The sequence below is a fragment of the Drosophila ficusphila genome, unplaced genomic scaffold (assembly GCF_018152265.1).
Source record: "Drosophila ficusphila isolate 14025-0441.05 unplaced genomic scaffold, ASM1815226v1 contig_106, whole genome shotgun sequence".
NCBI lineage: Eukaryota > Metazoa > Arthropoda > Insecta > Diptera > Drosophilidae > Drosophila > Drosophila ficusphila.
This window is the reverse complement of record NW_025063993.1, coordinates 1,089,036-1,109,941: the sequence shown is the minus strand read 5'-3', so window position 1 is coordinate 1,109,941 and position 20,906 is coordinate 1,089,036. Positions and strand designations below refer to the sequence as shown.

The 20,906-nt window shown below is 35.2% G+C and overlaps 2 protein-coding genes across 2 annotated transcripts in view; both read left to right on the top strand.

Annotated features, from left to right (window-relative positions):
- The first annotated feature begins 3,888 nt into the window (after positions 1-3,888).
- LOC122319764 lies at positions 3,889-6,356 on the top strand. Its single transcript, XM_043207484.1, has 2 exons — positions 3,889-5,518; positions 5,941-6,356. The coding sequence occupies exons 1-2, from the start codon at positions 3,889-3,891 to the stop codon at positions 6,354-6,356; spliced, it is 2,046 nt and encodes a 681-aa protein (XP_043063419.1).
- A 4,661-nt stretch (positions 6,357-11,017) lies between these two features.
- Positions 11,018-20,906, top strand: part of LOC108100738 — an 82,530-nt gene continuing 72,641 nt past the window's right edge. Inside the window, 1 exon segment of the mRNA XM_043209056.1 lies at positions 11,018-11,228. The gene's annotated coding sequence lies outside the window, so the exon portion shown is untranslated.

Here is a 20,906-nt window from a genome sequence, read left to right as displayed (position 1 = left end):
CGAACAACATCATACATATATGTATGTACATACAACATCGAAGCCATGACGATTTTTCTATTACCTTTCCATATTTTTGACTATTGTTCATATGGCAGCTATTTGATATAGTCTGATTTTAATGAAATTCTTTTCGTAATTCAAAAGTCAGTAGAAAACTCTATATTCCAAAAATTATGGTTGTCTGATGAAAAAAAAACGATTTTATCATTTTATTTCCGTTATTTCTGTATAGATTTTTTGATCTTTCCTGTGTCAGCTATGTATGTCGGATTAGAGGCAGGTTCTCACCTTGTGGCAAAAAAAAATTGATTTTTTTTCTTGGCTTATTGTATAGATATATGTTCCGAAAATGTTCTCAAAAAATTTCAGATCCAAATTTGAAATATTACAAAAGTTACAGGCCCTTACACGGAGCACATGTCGAGCACCGGCCATTGGAAGCCAAAACTTTAAGTGCGTTTATCTCGGAACCACGTTTTCGAACCTTACGGAAGTAATTGAAAGCGTTGGGGTTAACCAATCGTCATCAATTTTTTTTTTAAATGTTCCTAATTGTTTCCTTTAACTGATTAACTAGGATTATCCAAAAATATTGAAAACTGTTTAATTGAGAAAATAATTAGTGAGAAAAAAAGAGCGAAAATCGGGGTTTTTTTTTAAAAAGCTAATAACTTTTGCAATTTTCATTTTTTTTTTCTGATCCTAATTCATTTTATGCACGGTACTGTACACTTTAAGAATCTTTTCGGTTTTTGTGTTTCCGATTACCCGTTTTGGCTGAATCACTTCCGTAAGCGGGACACCTTTTTTCCGAAATGTTGCAACTGAGGAACGCCCCCTCCCGCCCCTTTTTGGTTTTTTCAATTTTGACATTTTTTTTCGCAAAATAAATATGTTTTTAAATAAAGCTACAAATTTCAGATTTTTATCTTTAACCGTTTTCTCAAAACAATTTTTTTAAAAAAATGTCCATTTTCGGCCCTACAAGGTGAGAACCTGCCTTAATTGAATTTTTTCTCGATTCAAGGGTCATTAAAAAACAAAATTTTTTGAAAATCATTAAAAACAACGGCATTATAAATTTTTTTCCAACTTTTGGTAAAGTTTTAACAAGATAGCTTTAAAACTGAGAGACTAGTTTACATAGAAACAGACAGACGTCCATACGTATTTTGATTCAGATCGTGATACTGATCGAGAATGTATTATATTGACTTTATGGGGTCTTAAGTGTTTCCTTAACTGCGTTGCAAACTTCTGAATAAAATTAAAATACCCTTTGATCTGCAAAGGATATCACAAATGATCTTGTAATATGTAATTCTCATATATACCTATATTAAACATTTTTCGAAAGAATTTTAATTATACCTATATAACAAACATATTTAAAAACAAGAAAGAAAGCTAGCTTCGGCAAGCCGAAGCTGTCATCAATTATGTCGAACAAAATGTATAAAGGCTAAACAACACCGAAGCTACGACGATTTTTCTGTTAACTTTCCATATACGTATTCGACTATTGTTCATATGGCAGTTATATGATATAGTAGTCCGATTTTGATGAAATATAATTCGGAAGTGAAGAGTCGTTAGAAAACTCTATATTCCAAAAATCATACTTGTCTAATGAAAAAATAGGATGTTATACTTTTATTTCCGTTATTTCTATATAGATTTTTTTATCTTTCCTATGGTAGCTGATTTTTATCAATTTTTTTTTTGATTCAAGGGTTATTAACAACACCGTATTTTGAAAAAACAACGACGTTATAATTTTTTTTTCCATTATTTATATATATCATTTTCGATCTTTCCTATGAAAGCTATATGATAGAGCTATCCATTGGCATCTATATGATAGTTATCCGATTTTGATAAAATTTGATCCAAAATTCAATAGTAGTTAGAAAACGCCATCAGTTTTAAAGCTGTCTTGCCGAAACTGTAACTATATAGGATAGGATAGATAGAGATTGACCTGACTTCAAATTAAATTTTATCAAAATCGGATAACTATCATATAGATGCCAATGGGAAGACCGTTGATTTTTATCACACGGCCATAATTTTTTGAGTATCAAGTTTTTTAACTAGCCTTCAATAACAAACAATTTTATAAATCTCGGACAACTATGTATATCATATAGCTGCCATAGAAAAGATAAAAAATCTATATACAACAAGAAAGGAAGCTAGCTTCGGCAAGCCGAAGCTTACCCTTGCAGTCATAAAATATTTCGAACAGAATACACAAAGGCTAAAGAACATCGAAGCTACGACGACTTTTCTATTAGTTTTCCATATTTTTGACTATTGTTCATATGGCCGCTATATGATATAGTTGTCCGATTTTGATGAAATTGTATTTGCTATTCAAGAATCGTTAGAAAACTCTATATTCCAAAAATCATGATTTTCTGATAAGAAATAACAATGTTATCATTTTATTTCCCTTTAATTCTATATAGATTTTTCGATCTTTCTTATGGCAGCTATATTATATAGTTGTCCGATTTTTATGAAATTTTTTTTATAAATCAAGGCTAGTTAAAAAACTTGATACTCAAAAAATCATGCTCGTGGGATAAAAAACAGCGATGATATCAATTTATTTCCATTAATTCTATATATATTTTTCGATCTCTCCTATGGCAGCTATATGATAGAGTTTTCCGATTTTGATAAAATTTAATCCGAAATACAATAACATTTAGAAAACGCCATCTTGAAGAATTTAAGTCGATCTGATCCAAAACAACGGCGTGAGAATTTTTTATTTCATTCTCTCGTATAGGAGCTATCCGATATAGTCGGCCGATCCGGCCCGTTCCGACTTATATATTGCGTGCAATAACTACACACCTTTTGGGAAAGTTTCAGCAAGATAGCTTTAAAACTGAGAGACTAGTTTGAAGAGAAACAGACAGACGGACAGACGGACAGACGGCCAGACGGACAGACGGACAGACGTACAGACGTATTCTGATTCTACTCGTGATGCTGATCAAGAATATATATACTTTATGGGGTCTGAGGTGTCTCCTTCCCTGCGTTGCAAACTTCTGACTGAAATTATAAAACCCTTTTGCTCTGCAAGGGTATAATAAAATTATTCTCAACCTCGAAGGCCTCTCGAAAACTCCACGGACAAGGGGCCACGCTTTGGCTAAACGGAACTGACTGTAATTCGCAAACTAATATTTTTTGTTCCAAGGGAACTTAACCTGCAACTAATGAATAAAAGGTATCGAGAATGTTGTGATAAAAAATCTAATTTTTTTTTCTTGTTTATCTTGTCTATTCGTGATGTCATAAAGAACTTATACCATTTAAAATGGAAAAATGTAATCTCAAATTTTAATGAAATTAAATAATTGTAAATATAAGCTATTCGGTATAGTAGTCCGATACTCATAGAAATAACTTTTGGTATCTTTTTTAGTAACGAAATGTTGAAGGTTAACTACTTCGAAGCTATGTCGATTTGTCTGTTGATTGTTTCATTTCTCCGATTGCTCCTATGACAGCTTTTTAATTTGGTCGTCCGATTTTTATAAAACTTAATTTTGGGGGAGAATAAACAAGGTAAAGTGTCTGATTGCATTCAACTTGGTGGGTGCCAGCATGATCCTCGTTCCTTTTCTCCTCAAGTCGACGCACTACCTCCTCGTGGTTCCCTCTGGATTGTCACTAAACATCCGTTTAGTAGCAAACTAAAGCGCGCGGCGGGTTCCTAATACTTAAACTAGGTTATGGCGTAGGACTTGAAATCCACCCATGGAAAACTTAATCTTCAATGAAAGATGCAAGAGGAGCCTCGGAAAGGAATCTAACCAATGTTGACGACAATAGCAAACGTAAAAAGGACTATGATTTGAGAGTATGCACCTGGAATGTACGAACATTGTACAGACTGACTTTAATGCCAAGATTGGGCGAGAAAGTGTCTTTGGAGCAACTGTCGGGCAATTTAGCCTGCATGAGACTACCTCGAGCAATGGACTCAGACTAATTGGCTTTGCCGCATCGCACAATATGGTGGTACGTAGCACTGGTTTTCGTCATCTAGACATTCATAAAGCATCCTGGATTGCGCCCGATCGACTGACTCGTAATCAGATCGATCATGTTGTGATTGATGCACGGCATGCATCTAGCATACTTGACGTACGGTCTTTTCGGGGTCCCAATATAGACTCTGACCACTGGCTCGTTGCAGCCAAGGTTCGCACACGGCTATGTGTGTCGAAGATTGTACGCCGAGGTTTGTCAAGAAAGCCGGACTTCGAAAAACTGCACTCACAACAGACGAAGGATGCGTTCTCCACTCGACTCGCTGGCTTACTGAGCCAGCCCTCTCCAATACCTGAAAGTATTAGTGATATGTGGGCGCACATATCTCACTCCCTGCAAGCCTCCGCGGATGAAGTGCTTGGTTTCCAGGGCCCTCCCGTAGGGAACCCATGGTACGACCAGGAATGCCGTGAAGCTACAGCTGCAAAAGACGCTGCATACCAAAGAACGCTGCAAGCTGGAGCCACCCGTGCCCTGGTGGATGCCTACAGGATAAGGAGAAGAGAAGAAAAACGCCTTTTCAGACGCAAGAAACGGGAACTCGAAAGGCGTGAATGTGAGAGTATAGAGTGTAGTAGAGACAGGAATGATGCGCGCAATTTTTACCAGAGGGTCAAGCTTCTGACCCAAGGTTTTAAGACCGGTGGGTTTGCGTGTAGAGATGATGACGGAAACCTGGTCGCTGACAAGGACATTGTACTGAAGTTATGGAGGGATCACTTCTCCACACTATTGGCTGGCGATGCTCCAAGCCTCGGAGACAGTGATTCACTAACCCCGATCGATGATGACACCGATATACCGGCCCCGAGTCATATTGAAGTCGCAGCCGCCATACAGCGGTTAAAGAACAATAAAGCTCCTGGCGCTGATGGCCTATCAGCTGAATTGTTCAAGGCAGGTGGCGATGTGTTGGTAGGGTGCATGCACCAACTCATTTGCAGGATATGGCTCATGGAAAATATGCCCAATGATTGGAACCTCAGTCTGATCTGTCCCATCCTGAAGAAGGGTGATGCCACACAGCGCACCAATTACCGTGGCATTAGCCTTCTACCCGTCGCATACAGGGTCCTCACGAGCGTATTGTGTGAAAAACTGAAACCACATGCTGAGGCACTGATTGGACCTTATCAGTGCGGTTTCCGACCTGGTAAATCCACCATGGACCAGATTTTTACACTGCGACAAATCCTGGAGAAGTCGCACGAGAACCAAATCGACACTTATTATCTTTTTGTCGACTACAAAGCCGCATTCGATAGCCCGCGACGCGATCTCCTATATGCCGCCATGTCTGAGCTTGGTATTCCTGCAAAGTTGACGCGACTTTGCAGAATGACATTGAGCAACACCAACAGCTCTGTCAAGGTAGGACACGACCAGTCCGAAACCTTCAATACTAAGCTAGGTCTCAGACAAGGGGATTCGCTCTCATGTATGCTCTTTAATCTCTTGATGGAGAGTATTATAAGAAAGGCTGGTGTGCATACGCTGATGATATAGACATCATTGGTCGCACAAAGCGTGATGTTACCGCAGCTTTCGGAGCAATCGAAAAAGAATCGGCTAAAGTAGGTTTAGCAGTAAATATGGAGAAAACAAAGTTTATGGTGTGTTCTAGTAGAGAATCGCGGCGTCTCGATTCTCAGCTCACTGCAGCGAGCTATAGCTTTGAGTCCGTCAAGGAATTTATATACCTTGGTACTGCTGTGACTGGAAACAATAATGTCAGCCTGGAGATTAAGAGAAGAATAACACTTGCCAATAGATGCTACTTTGGGCTCGGTAGGCAAATCAGAAGCAGAGCTCTCTCTCGACAAACGAAAATAACACTTTACAAGACGCTCATCCTTCCAGTGCTTCTATATGGGGCAGAAGCCTGGACAGTAACACAACCAGATGCAGCAGCTCTTGAAGTATTCGAGCGAAAAATTCTTCGAAAAATCTTCGGTCCTGTTTGCGTTGGCGATACCTATCGTATCAAATGGAACCACGAGTTGTATGAGCTGTACGATGACATTGATGTAGTCAGCAGGATGAACATCCAGCGACTCCGTTGGCTAGGTCATGTGGTACGCATGGAAGAGGTAGCTCCAGCTCGGAAGGTGTTTGAAGCGGTGGTAAGCGGACAACGTAGGAGGGGAAGACCAAGGATTCGATGGCAGGACCAAGTGATTCAACCCATTGCATCACTTGGTATTGCCAACTGGCGTAGACGCGCCCAGGACAGGGACGCGTGGAGGGAACTAATGCATCAGGCTGTGACCCGTTAGGGTTGTAAAAGCCATTTATTATTATTATTATAACTCTAAAAGTTGTTATAAAAACTCTATACTCAATGTTTTTATTAAAAACACGTAAAGAAGCTAGCTTCGGCAAACCGAAGCTTATATACCCTTGCACCTTTTTATACCCTTGCAGAGCAGAGGGTATTATAATTTCAGTCAGAAGTTTGCAACGCAGTGAAGGAGACACCTCAGACCCCATAAAGTATATATATTCTTGATTAGCATCACCATCTGAATCGAAATATGTATGTACGTCTGTCCGTCTGTCTGTCTGTCCGTCTGTCCGTCTGTCTGTCCGTCTGTCCTCCTGTCGGTTTCTATGTAAACAAGTCTCTCAGTTTTAAAGCTATCGTGTTGAAACTTTTCCAAAAGTTGTGTAGTTATTGCACGCAGTATATAAGTCGGAACGAGCCGGATCGGCCGACTATATCGGATAGCTCCCACACAAGAGGTCAAAAAAATAAAGGATAAAAAATTATTACGCCGTTGTTTTTGATCAGATCGACTTGAATTCTTCAAGATGGCGTTTTCTAACGGTTATTAAATTTCGGATTAAATTTTATCAAAATCGGATAACCCTATCAAATAGCTGCCATAGGAAAGATCAAAAAATATATATAGAAATAATGGCAAAATAATCATAACGTTGTTGTTTTTTATTCCACGAGCATGATTTTTACAACATCGACTTTATGAACTACCCTTGAACCGAGAAAAAAATTTCATAAAAATCGGACAACTATATCATATAGCTGCCATATGAACAACAGTCGAAAATATGGAAAATTAATAGAAAAGTCGTCATAGCTTCGAGGTTGTTAGCCTTTATGTATTTTGTTCGATTTGTTTGATGACTGCAAGGGTATATAAGCTTCGGCTTGCCGAAGCTAGCTTCCTTCCTTGTTAAACATAAAATATATATAAATATATAAATTTGATCAAAATCGGATAACTCTATTATATAGCTGCCATAGGAAAGATATGTTTAATCCCACGAGCATAATTTTCAATATATGGAGTTTTTTAATAACCCTTGAATCGAAAAAAAAAAATTGCATTAAAATCCGACAACGTTATCATAACTGCTATTGGAAAGATTGAAAAATCTATATAGAAATATCGGAAACAAAATAATAACATCGTTGTTTTTATCAGACAAGCATGATTTTTGGAATATAGAGTTTTCTAACGACTCTTGAATTACGAGTTAAATTTTATGAAAATCTATATCATACCTATAGCTGTCATATGAACAGTAGTCGAAAATATGGAATGACAGAATGAATTGAAAAATCGTCACAGCTTCGATGTTGTTAAGCCTTTATGCATTTCGATCGACATATTTGATGATGATGATATAAAATTTAAACTTTAGGCATGTAAGATTATCAACCCATTAATAAAGCAATCAAACCAAGGGTATAGACAATTTATAATTTTAATTTTAAGTCTGTTTGGTCGAGCTTAAGAATCTCACTTTAATTGAATTCCTTAAAGATCACCGTTTAATGACTTAAAAAAAGTTCCGAGCTCCGTTGTCAGAAAGACATTTGTCTTCTTTTCTTTTCAATTCTTGTAAACAAAATTATCATAATTTCAATAGACTTTGAGTTTCTTATGCAGAAGTCTTACCGACAATCTTCAGTCAAATTCTCTTCAAAAATATAGCGGTCGAGAATAAAACAATCTTCGTGAGCTAGTGGAAATCTGAAAAGTTGAAAACAATGAACAAAAACCAAAATAATTTCTAAGTAGTTTAAAGGCCCAGAATTAATTTTTTTTTTGAATTTTTTTGTACATTTTTTTAACTGAAGAAAGATAACTTACATTTTACAAAATAATATCTCTTACAGAAATAAAAAGGCGTGACACACATTCAGATTACAAAAATTCTGATATGATTGTCATATAAATAAAAATTAAAATTCCACAGCTTGGATTCTGGTCAAGAGTCATTAGATGCGTGAGTCGAGACAAGAGTGTGTTTGCAGTCACTTGAAATAAATTACATTTTCGCTGAAGGCTACTGTGCCCTCATAGAATTTCTTTCTGTTATTGTGCCTTGACTTGATTTTGCCTATGTTACTGGGTTGCCATCTTGTGTGCGCATGCATATGAATAATTGACTTGGATTTGAGGTAAAACAACATTGTTTTGTTATTTATTAAATACATACAAAACTTTTTTATATAAAATATATAATACAACAAGAAACGAAGCTAGCTTCGGCGAGCCGCAGCTTATACGTATACCCTTGCAGTTATCAAAGATGTCGAGTTTCTATATTTTCGACGATTGTTCATTTGACAGCTTTATCATTTAGTCGTCCAAATTTGAAATTAAATTCAAAATTCGATAGTCACTAGAAAATCTATATTCCAAAAATTATCCTTGTCTGATGAAAAACAACGACGTTATATTTTTATACCCTTGCAGAGCAAAGGGTATTATAATTTTGGCCATAAGTTTGCAACGCAGTGAAGGAGTCACCTCAGACCCCATAAATTATATATATTCTTGATCAGCATCACGATCTGAATCGAAATACGTCTGTACGTCTGTCCGTCTGTCCTCCTGTCCGTTTCTGCGCAAACTAGTCTCTCAGTTTTTAAGCCATCTTGCTGAAACTTTCACCTGCGTGTAGTTATTGCACGCAGTATATAAGTCGAAACGGGCCGAATCGGCCGACTATATCGGATAGCTCCCATACGAGAGAATGAAATAAAAAATTCTCACGACGTTGTTTTTGATCAGATCGAATTGATTTCTAACTACTATAGAATTTCGGATTAAATTTTATCAAGGTCGGATAACTCTATCATATAGCTGCCATACAAAAGATCGAAAAATATATGTATAAATAATGGAAAAATAATTATAACGTCGTGATTTAAAAAGTATGGAGTTTTATAATAACCCTTGAATCGAGTAAAAAATTTCATTAAAATCCGACAACGTTTTCATATAGCTGCCATAGGAGTCTACATGCTACATTGCAGTATTCAACATCCTTACGTCTCTAAAGGGGCAAGCATACAGGCATGGTAAGAACTATCTCGACTGATGATGACTCTGCGACCTGTCACATACTTTTCATCAAAAACAGTTCACCTTTTTACTCTATGAGTAACGGGTATAATAAATTGAAAAAATATCCGTTACCCGTAAACTTCTAACTTTAATTGAAATACCCTCTGGAAGTGTATAAAAATTTAAAGTAATGTAAAAAAATACACTTTATAAAATTATCGTAGTCGTTCCGCTGTTAAAAAATAAGCGTGTATCGGTAAAGAGACTTAATATTTTGCAGAAGCGAGCCAAAGGAAACAAGACTGTTGGGTACAAGTTAAGATCCACTGATCCAGCTTGCTGCTGAAATATTAACTAAGGACGATATTTCAAAGAGAGTAGAGATAAAGGTTAGTTTAAGTCAACGCCTGATGGCCTTTCTTTGAAAAAGTAGCAACACAACAAACGAGCATAGTAAAACGAAAGCAGAATATTCGTTGGGCTGCATAGGGTTGTTTCTTTCACGGACAGGTGAGCCCGTTATGGACTGCTGAGCAGGTATCCTACCTTACGACCTTCGCTGAACAGTCGGTGTCATCTCACCTGCCGTAGAATCGTGGTAGTAGTTCGTTTTCTACTCATCATGCTGTACTTTGAGCCAAGTATTTATTTAGCTTCCTCTAAAATTTGAAGAGAACTAAAATCATAAAACTAGTCGTTCGAACTTAACAAAAATAATGTTGTAAATCTGAATCCTTAGGAACTAGTCTCTCAGTTTTAAAGCTAACTGACTGTCGGACAACTTTTTTTCGAATTGTCCCTTGTCAGCTACATGAAATAGTATTCGATTTTGATAAAATTTATTTCGATATTTAGTAGTAGTTAAAAAACACCATCAAGAAATCAAGTCAATATGATTAAAAAACGGCTTGATAGTTAAAATTTTGACCCATTTTTATTTTTGTTTTTATGGGAGCTATATGCTATTGTCGTCCGATTCGTCCGGTTCTAACTTTAATCGAGATAGCTTTCAAAATGAAAGACTAGTTTTCAAAGAAACAGGCAGACGTATACGTCGAGATCAATTCAAATGGTGAAGCTGATCAACAATAAACTTCACTGCCTTTTAGACTTCTTAATAAAATTAAAACACCTTGGCAAGTTTACAGTGCACACTACAACTTAAACATATATTTAAGTGGTATATAAATTTCAATTTTAAACTGCAAAAGTATATCAATCCGGCTTGCCAAAGCTAGCTACCGTTTTCGTTTAGGCAAGTAAATATTCTTAGTGAAATTTTTGCTATGCATTTTTTTGAGTGCCGACACAAGTGTTCTTTTTTTGATAACATGACTCTAAGAACTAAACTCAGCCATTTTTAGTTTGATTCGCTCTATTTATGTATACAATTTAAATGACCAAATCGGGCAAGATTTGTTCAAAATATATACCACAAATTCTGCGTCTATTCTAACGCAACATCTGCTGAAAAGTCTGTCAGAACCGGCTAACATGTGGCTGACGCGTTTGTCCCAAACGGTTGTCCGAAACACCAGCAGCTGCAAAGAAACCGAACGTCGACGCCACTGTAGGGGTTGTTTTTCCTGCCTGGCTAGCATTTGGCTCTTTGCCGTTGGCCACCTTGCTGCCTTCAAGTTTGTTTTAGTTTCAGTTCGAACGTCGAGCGGCAAGAACGTAGAGCGCGTCACGGTATCGCTCTTTTTATACGCTGTACAAACTGGGCAGAAGCCATTGAAACGCGTGTGAGCGGGATCCGAACGAAATATTTATATCTTGGGCAGTCGGTTTCAGTGGGAAACGCCAAAAAGCTAACTCGAAAGCAACGTGAGTGTAGGGGAATTAAAGCTGAAAAGGAAATCGCTGTCTTGATTACAATAAAATTGCCATAATAATCACTTGTGAGAAAATTCAGAAGAAAAATAATGTGGAAAGAAGTGAAGAGTACAATTTGAAAAGATCAATGTGAAAACAAAATAATTTAAAATAAATTAAAAAAATACTCCCATTCTGACCAAATATAATACAATGTGGTTTCATGTGTTTTTACATGCAGTCTAATACGAATGATGATCCTACGATTTAAGCCGTAGGTTATGTGTCAGCAACAAGTAAATCACCAAACAAAAGTTATATTTAACTATGAAAAAATTGTCTCAAAATAAAATTGGGCAACATGTGCATATTTTACGGAATGAGCAAATGTTTAAAAATTGTTTGGTAGTAGCAAAATAGAGAATCTTTTTATACCTATATGTGTGTGGACATATATACAGCGTTACATAAATATTTATATGTATAATTTGCGTATGCGTCGAAATATATACATGAGTGCCGGCTGAACGGAGGTCGAGCTAAGCGAAATTATATCACAACCCGAGTCCACTTTTAGAAACAGAACGCAAAGCATTTATCTGATTTCTCATTTTCCTTCACCAAAATATATGTACATGTTTGGCACATACATTTACATATATGTAAAATCTTTAAATCGCGGAATAATAAAACATTAGCAACTATAGTATACTGCGTTAAAATTAAATGAATTCAAAATTCATATTTAACTGTTTATTTCGAACATCTGTTCATAATAAATAATAATAAACGAAAAAGGATTTATCTAAAATGTATTGAAATTTTATTTTGTATACAGTAAAAATTTGGAATTCTTATACTTGTTTTGTATTACCTATTATGAAAATAAAACTGTAATGGATGTGTTTTGTATTCAACAAGAAAGGAAGCTAGTTTCGGCAAGCCGAAGCTCATACACCCTTGCAGCTAAACAACATCGAAGCTATACTGATTTTTCTATGAAGTTTCTATATTTTCGACGATTGTTCATATGACAGCTTAATGATATTGTCGTCCGATTTTTATGAAATTTAATTCGAAATTCAAAAGTCTCTATACTATATACAAACTCTATACATTAAAAATTTTGGTTTTCTGATGAAAAACAACGATGTTATCGTGTTATTCCGTTAATTCTATATAGATTTTTCGATCTTTTCTATGGCAGCTATATGATATAGTTGTCCGATTTTAATTCTAACAAGAATGGAAGCTAGCTTCGGCAAACCGAAGCTTATATACCCTTGCAGTCATCAAATTATATCGAACAACATCATACATATATGTATGTACATACAACATCGAAGCCATGACGATTTTTCTATAAACTTTCCATATTTTTGACTACTGTTCATGTGGCAGCTATTTGATATAGTCTGATTTTAATGAAATTTTTTTCGTAATTCAAAAGTCAGTAGAAAACTCTATATTCCAAAAATTATGGTTGTCTGATGAAAAAAAAAAGATTTTATCATTTTATTTCCGTTATTTCTGTATAGATTTTTTGATCTTTCCTGTGTCAGCTATGTATGTCGGATTTAAGGCAGGTTCTCACCTTGTGGCAAAAAAAAAAATTGATTTTTTTTTCTTGGCTTATTGTATAGATATATGTTCCGAAAATGTTCTCAAAAAATTTCAGATCCAAATTTGAAATATTACAAAAGTTACAGGCCCTTACACGGAGCACATGTCGAGCACCGGCCATTGGAAGCCAAAACTTTAAGTGCGTTTATCTCGGAACCACGTTTTCGAACCTTACGGAAGTAATTGAAAGCGTTGGGGTTAACCAATCGTCATCAATTTTTTTTTTAAATGTTCCTAATTGTTTCCTTTAACTGATTAACTAGGATTATCCAAAAATATTGAAAACTGTTTAATTGAGAAAATAATTAGTGAGAAAAAAAGAGCGAAAATCGGGGTTTTTTTTTAAAAAGCTAATAACTTTTGCAATTTTCATTTTTTTTTTCTGATCCTAATTCATTTTATGCACAGTACTGTACACTTTAAGAATCTTTTCGGTTTTTGTGTTTCCGATTACCCGTTTTGGCTGAATCACTTCCGTAAGCGGGACACCTTTTTTCCGAAATGTTGCAACTGAGGAACGCCCCCTCCCGCCCCTTTTTGGTTTTTTCAATTTTGACATTTTTTTTCGCAAAATAAATATGTTTTTAAATAAAGCTACAAATTTCAGATTTTTATCTTTAACCGTTTTCTCAAAACAATTTTTTTAAAAAAATGTCCATTTTCGGCCCTACAAGGTGAGAACCTGCCTTAATTGAATTTTTTCTCGATTCAAGGGTCATTAAAAAACAAAATTTTTTGAAAATCATTAAAAACAACGGCATTATAATTTTTTTCCAACTTTTGGTAAAGTTTTAACAAGATAGCTTTAAAACTGAGAGACTAGTTTACATAGAAACAGACAGACGTCCATACGTATTTTGATTCAGATCGTGATACTGATCGAGAATGTATTATATTGACTTTATGGGGTCTTAAGTGTTTCCTTAACTGCGTTGCAAACTTCTGAATAAAATTAAAATACCCTTTGATCTGCAAAGGATATCACAAATGATCTTGTAATATGTAATTCTCATATATACCTATATTAAACATTTTTCGAAAGAATTTTAATTATACCTATATAACAAACATATTTAAAAACAAGAAAGAAAGCTAGCTTCGGCAAGCCGAAGCTGTCATCAATTATGTCGAACAAAATGTATAAAGGCTAAACAACACCGAAGCTACGACGATTTTTCTGTTAACTTTCCATATACGTATTCGACTATTGTTCATATGGCAGTTATATGATATAGTAGTCCGATTTTGATGAAATATAATTCGGAAGTGAAGAGTCGTTAGAAAACTCTATATTCCAAAAATCATACTTGTCTAATGAAAAAATAGGATGTTATACTTTTATTTCCGTTATTTCTATATAGATTTTTTTTATCTTTCCTATGGTAGCTGATTTTTATCAATTTTTTTTTTGATTCAAGGGTTATTAACAACACCGTATTTTGAAAAAACAACGACGTTATAATTTTTTTTCCATTATTTATATATATCATTTTCGATCTTTCCTATGAAAGCTATATGATAGAGCTATCCATTGGCATCTATATGATAGTTATCCGATTTTGATAAAATTTGATCCAAAATTCAATAGTAGTTAGAAAGCGCCATCAGTTTTAAAGCTGTCTTGCTGAAACTGTAACTATATAGGATAGGACAGATAGAGATTGACCTGACTTCAAATTAAATTTTATCAAAATCGGATAACTATCATATAGATGCCAATGGGAAGACCGTTGATTTTTATCACACGGCCATAATTTTTTGAGTATCAAGTTTTTTAACTAGCCTTCAATAACAAAAAATTTTTATAAAACTCGGACAACTATGTATATCATATAGCTGCCATAGAAAAGATCAAAAATCTATATACAATAAACGGAAAAATATTATAACATCGTTGTTTTTATACCCTTGCAGAGCAAAGGGTATTTTAATTTCAGTCAGAAGTTTGAAACGCAGTGAAGGAGACACCTCAGACCCCATAAAGTATAGGGGAGGGTGGTCCCATACCGACCCCCTAAAAGGCAAAAGCGATAAAGGTGAGAAAAATCAATTTTTCAGTTCAGTTCAAAAATTTACTATGTAGAGGGATCAGTTTACTATACATCTAATTGATTAGTAAGTGCGTAGGTGCTTTGAAGCGTTAGATATTCAGGCAAATATAAAACTCCACTTTTTGGTCGTACTCAAAAGTAGTGGTCCGAAACCGACCCCCTATTTCTTAACAGAAAAATTTTATAACATTAAATAAAATTTAATGATTTTGACGTTTATAAAGAAATATATTAAAGGTTCTTTCCAGAAAATAAAAATTAATGTATGAAATAAAGGGCACTGTAGTCGATTGATGAAGTCTGAGTTGTCCTCTTTCTCATAGTAAGTTTTCGCGTTGTTTTCGCGTTGTTTTTCGAAAGCCGCTCGTTGATGACTGTCTCTTCGCTTTCTTCTGATGTTTTTAATGTTTCTGTTACTTTTCTTTACTGAATCTTGTTTACTTTTTCATATTTTCCCTCAAAAATACGCTATGACATATTAAGCTGCCAATAAATGGGGGTCGGTATCGGACCATCACTTCGCGGTCGGTTTCGGACCACCACAACCTTTTCTAATTAACTGCTCGCCATTATCTAATGACGCAAAGAGCGATGTAATTCTAATAGCGTGAATGACAGCTAGGACTATCAACTATCAGAAAACCTTACCCTCCGATTTTTATGCGGAGAAAAAAAACTTTTAAATATTTAAGCTCAAGTTCAGTAAAGAAAAAAAACTGAATGTCACAGGCGTTGAAACAAAACAAACGGAAAAATTGCAGTGAACCAAAAGAAGTCAAATTGGCTATCTATCTCCAAAATGTCTGTGTTATAACAGCTTTTTACTGAAGTAACCGACAATTCGGCTAGCATCGCCATCTCTGAGAAACATGGGGGGGGGGTCGGTATGGGACCACTCTCCCCTAAGCATAATACTCAATATCGGGCTCATACTGGAATGCTAGACGCAGTAATGAATCATATATAAATGCTCGATGTACCTGTTGTCGTTGATGGCATTTGTTCTGCCTCTATTGACTGTGACACGGCGTGGTTGTCGTTGTTCTAATCTTCTGACTTCATTGCGTTCAGCTTGTGTAAGTTCTGGCTCTTCTCTGACTTCATTGCGCTCAGCTCGTGTATCTTCTGGCTCTCCTTGATGCAATTGCGCTATTCTTTCGGATCTTCTATTTCGCATGTATCGAGATCTACTTGTATCACGGCTCAAAGTAGCCGCTTTGCGTTTTCTTGGCATAGCTCACTGGACAAAACATTCATAAATAGAATTAATAATTTTACTTAATGATGAAGGATTTTTGCCCCAGTTTAAATTGATTAAAAATGCTATGGTAGCGTGTTCAGTGTGGTGAGGTAGAAACTCACTTTATAAGCGATTTTTGGTATGTCGAACACGATTTAAGAGGATGAAAAATAGACGTTGGGTAATTGTCAGACTTACTCAACACGCTCACAAAATTTCATGAGAATCGGTATAGCCGTTTCGGAGGAGTAAGTTCACAAAAACTGTGACACGAGAATTTTATATATTAGATAATGGAAATAGAATTGTAATATCGTTTCTTTTCATCAGACAAGCATGATTTTTGGAATATAGAGTTTTCTAAACTCTAAAATTACTAATTAAATTTCATCAAAATAGGACGACTATATCATATAGCTGCCATATGAACAATAGTCAAAAATATGGAAAAATAACAGAAAAATCGTCATAGCTTCGATATTGTTTAGCCTTTATATATTTGGTTTGACATATTTCATGACTGCAAGGGTATATAACCTTCGGCTTGCAAAGCTAGCTTATCAGAAAAAAAATTATTAAAAAATATTTCGAAATAAGCCTGTGGCTGTTAATCTTCCGAAGCGCCTTAAGAAAAAGTTGTTTTGCGGTGAACATCATAGGGCGTTAACGGATCATCTTACAAAAAAACAAGAAAGGAAGTTAGCTTCGGCAAGCCAAAGCTTGTATACCCTTGCAGTCACTAAATATGTCGAACAAAATACATAAAGGCTAAACAGCATCGAAGCTATGACGATTTTTCTATTATTTTTCCATATTGTTCATATGACAGCTATGTATATGATACAGTCGCCCGATTTTGATGAAATTAAAGACTCATTAGAAAACTCTATATTCCAAAAATCATGACTGTCTGATGAAAAACAACGAGGTTATAATTTTATTTTCGTTATTTCTATATAGATTTTAATATAGTACTTCGATTTTTATGAAATTTTTTTCTAGAGTTATCCGATTTTGATAAAATTTAATCCGAAATTCAATAGTAGTTGGAAAACGCTATCTGGAAGGAATCAAGTCGATCTGATCAAAAACAACGACGTGAGAATTTTTTATTTCATTCTCTTGTATGGGAGCTATCCGATATCGTCGGCCGATCCGGCTCGTTCCGACCTGTACAGTGATGGCCATAAGTATTTTGTCAAAATAAAAGTGAAATATACTCGAAACTACCCAGCAGGTAGAGCGCTGGCCTCCGGTTCGGAAGGCCCGGGTTCAAGTCGAGCCCCAGGCTCCCCGAGAAAAAGAAACGGTCTCTTTTTCCAAATCTCCACCACTTCTATGCTCTATCGCTCACTTAACATTAGTAACAAATTTCGGCTCCCCGGACCCGCACACCCCCTCGTCCACGTTACTATGGACCCAACAATAAAACTTTCGTCACTCCTAGATGGCGCCAGGTGGCATCCCCACCGCTAGGATAAGTCGCTACTGGCTTATCACCGGTACGATCGAAAATCATTGATAACGAATCCTCTACAAGAAATTGTAGAGGCTCTAAGCTCCCGGGGTGGAGTAACAGAATGTAAAAAATACTCGAAACCTGAACTTGCTTCTTTTAAGTTTAGGTATCAATGGAAAGGTAATTCAAATGCCGTTTGAATGATACCATACTTTTCTCAACTCATTCGATATTTATTGAAAAGGGCCATTTTAAACAAAAAAGTAAAAAAAAAAGGTGACAATGTCGGAAAAAATTTGTATGGAAAAGAGAAAAATATGGCTGAAATGCGTATTTCTAGTCATTTTCAAAAAATCATTAAAAATAGAAGAAAAATTATTTTTGAAAAATTCTTTTGCAGTTCCTATTATTTTTGTTTAAAGAAACTTTTTGCATCCAAAAATTTTAGTTTTGAAGCCGAGGGAAAAAGTTTTTTTTTTACTTTTTTTTTAAAATGGCCCTTTTCAATAAATATCGAATGAGTTGAGAAAAGTATGGTATCATTCAAACGGCATTTGAATTACCTTTCCATTGATACCTAAAGTTAAAAGAAGCAAGTTCAGGTTTCGAGTATATTTCACTTTTATTTTGACAAAATACTTATGGCCACCATTGTATACTGCGTGCAACAACTACACAACTTTTGGGAAAGTTTCAGCAAGATAGCTTTAAAACTTAGAGACTAGTTTACATAGAAACCGACAGGAGGACAGACAGACAGACAGACAGACGGACAGACGTACAGACGGATTTCGATTTAGATCGTGATGCTGATCAAGAATATATATACTTTATGGGGTCTGAGGTGTCTCCTTCACTGCGTTGCAAACTTCTGATTGAAATTATAATACACTTTGCTCTGCAAGGGTATAAAGATGATATTCGTTCTATAGATAATGAATTTCGCGAGGTAATCAGGAAGAGTTTTTTTAAATTTTTTTGTCTATTTTTGAAAACACCTGAAAGTGAAAAGTGCGATTATAGCTTAAAAAATCGTTGTTAATTTATTTTTTAAAAATAGAAAAAAATTAAAAATTAAAAAAAACTCTACCTGATTACCTGCGTATTTATGTGGAGAGTTTGTGTTAAAAATTTGAAAAGGATCGGTTAAGTAGATTTTGAGTTCTGATGTTCACCGACTTTCAAAATAACGTTTTCGGGAAAATCGATTTAAAGTATTTTTATTCGTTAAAGAACGGCCAAATTCGGTTTGTTAATTAGTTTTACTCTAATTGACTCAACATTTTTACGCAATGGTCTCGACATATTGCTTTCTTAGAAAAAAAAAACAAAATCAAAAAAAAAAATTGTTAAAACCTAACCCCCCCTTAAGCGAATTTCATAAAAAGCGGACAGTACATCATACAGCTGTCATAGGAGCGCGCGCACTTTTGCATTGATACATATGCTATATGATAATTAAGTAATTTTTCAAAAAAACAAAACTGAACTAAAAACTGAAAAATAACCTTTTTTTTTAAAAAAATTTAATTATTAAATTAATAATGATTTTGTGGCATCTCTGAGATTGATTTTTTATGTGGAAAAGGCGTTCATGCGCAACTCGGATGTTTTTGTTTTTTTTTTTTTTACCGTAATCGGTTTTCTGCTCAACTCGGACGTTCATTTTTTATGTGCAAAAATCGTTTCTGCTCAACTCGGACGTTCATTTTTTATGTCCAAAATCGTTTCTGCTCAACTCGGAATTTTTTATTTTACCGTAATCGGCTTTCTGCTCAACTCGGTATCGCCCTCTTGATCAGCATCATCACCTGAATCGAAATACGTCTGTACGCCTGACTGTTTGTCCTTTTGTCCGTCTGTCTGCCGCTGCCATAGGAAAGATCGAAAAATATATAAAGAAATAATGGAAAACAAATTATAACGTCGAGTTTGGTTTTTACAACATCGACTTTTTTTGCTACCCTTGAACCGAGAAAAAAATTTCATACAAATTGGACAACTGTATCATATAGCTCCCATAGGAAAGCCCGAAAAATCTATATAGAATTAACGGAAATAAAACGATAACAACTTTGTTTTTCATTAGAGAATCATGATTTTTGGAATATAGAGTTTTCTAACGTCTCTTGAATAACGAATAAAATTTTATAAAAATCGGACGACTATATCATATAGCTGCCAAATGAACAATAGATGAAAATATGGAAAACTAATAGAAAAATCGCAGTGGCGGATCCACGGGGGGGGAAATTAGGGAAATTTCCCCCCCCTTGGAACCAGAGAACCTGAAAATTTTACTTGTTTGCTATGGTTGACTTTTCAAATATAACCACTTTGTTTACCAAAAAATTGGGATGGATAATTTTTGTTTTATAATTTGTACTGTATTTCTCCCGCAATAATAGGTTTGAACCCCAAATCGAAGAATAAGTTCAATTTCCCCCCCCAAGAATCGTCTCTGGATCCGCCACTGAAAATCGTCATAGCTTTGATGTTGTTTAGCCTTTATTTATTTTGTTCGACATATTTGATGAATGCAAGGGTACATATATAAGCTTTGGCCTTTCTTGTAAAATTTTTTTGTTTTTTATGTCTAGTAGTCGATTTTATAGGGCCAGCAGCTTGTAAAAATTGGTCATATAAAAATATAGAAGAATAACTCCCTATATAATATATATACATGTATATAAATACTTTTCCATGATTTTTCACGTATGGATTTTTTTGCCTGCTTTTTGCTAACGTACATGAATATATATATTTTTTCCAGTTCGTTCTCTTATACTAAAAATAGAGACGAACGTGGCACATCAAGTTGGCTGGCCTTCGGGTCTAATACAAACTCAGGGTGTCGTCTATTTTTTTTGCGGCATGAAAAACAAAACAAGAAAGGAAGCTACATAGCTTCGGCAATCCGAAGCTTATACATAAAATACATAAAGGCTTAACAAAATCGAAGCTATGACGATTTTTCTATTATTTTTCCATATTTTCGACTATTGTTTATATGACAGCTATATGATTTAGTCATCCGATTTGACAAAATTTAATTAAAAATTCAAGAATCAGTAGAAAACTCTATATTCCAATTGTCTGATGAAAAACAACGACGCTATAATTTTTTTTCTATTATTTATATATAATACATATTAGATTAAGAAACCCTTTCCTGTTTCTGGTAACCTTGGTGGCAATTTCGACTAGTTTCATATCCTTTTCACGATAAGCTGAAGTTTTTAGACGCTCTTTAGTGGAAAGGTATCCCCTTTAAAACACATTATTGAAAAAACGGTGTGTAAAGTTAAACACCAAAT

What these genes read in the sequence shown, in the direction of transcription:
- LOC122319764 (XM_043207484.1), top strand. Translation starts at nt 3,889, where the DNA reads ATGCACCTGGAATGTACGAACATTGTACAGACTGACTTTAATGCCAAG. An exon ending in ACAAGGGGATTCGCTCTCAT is followed by an intron (nt 5,519 to 5,940) that starts GTATGCTCTTTA and finishes TCATCCTTCCAG; the next exon opens with TGCTTCTATATGGGGCAGAA.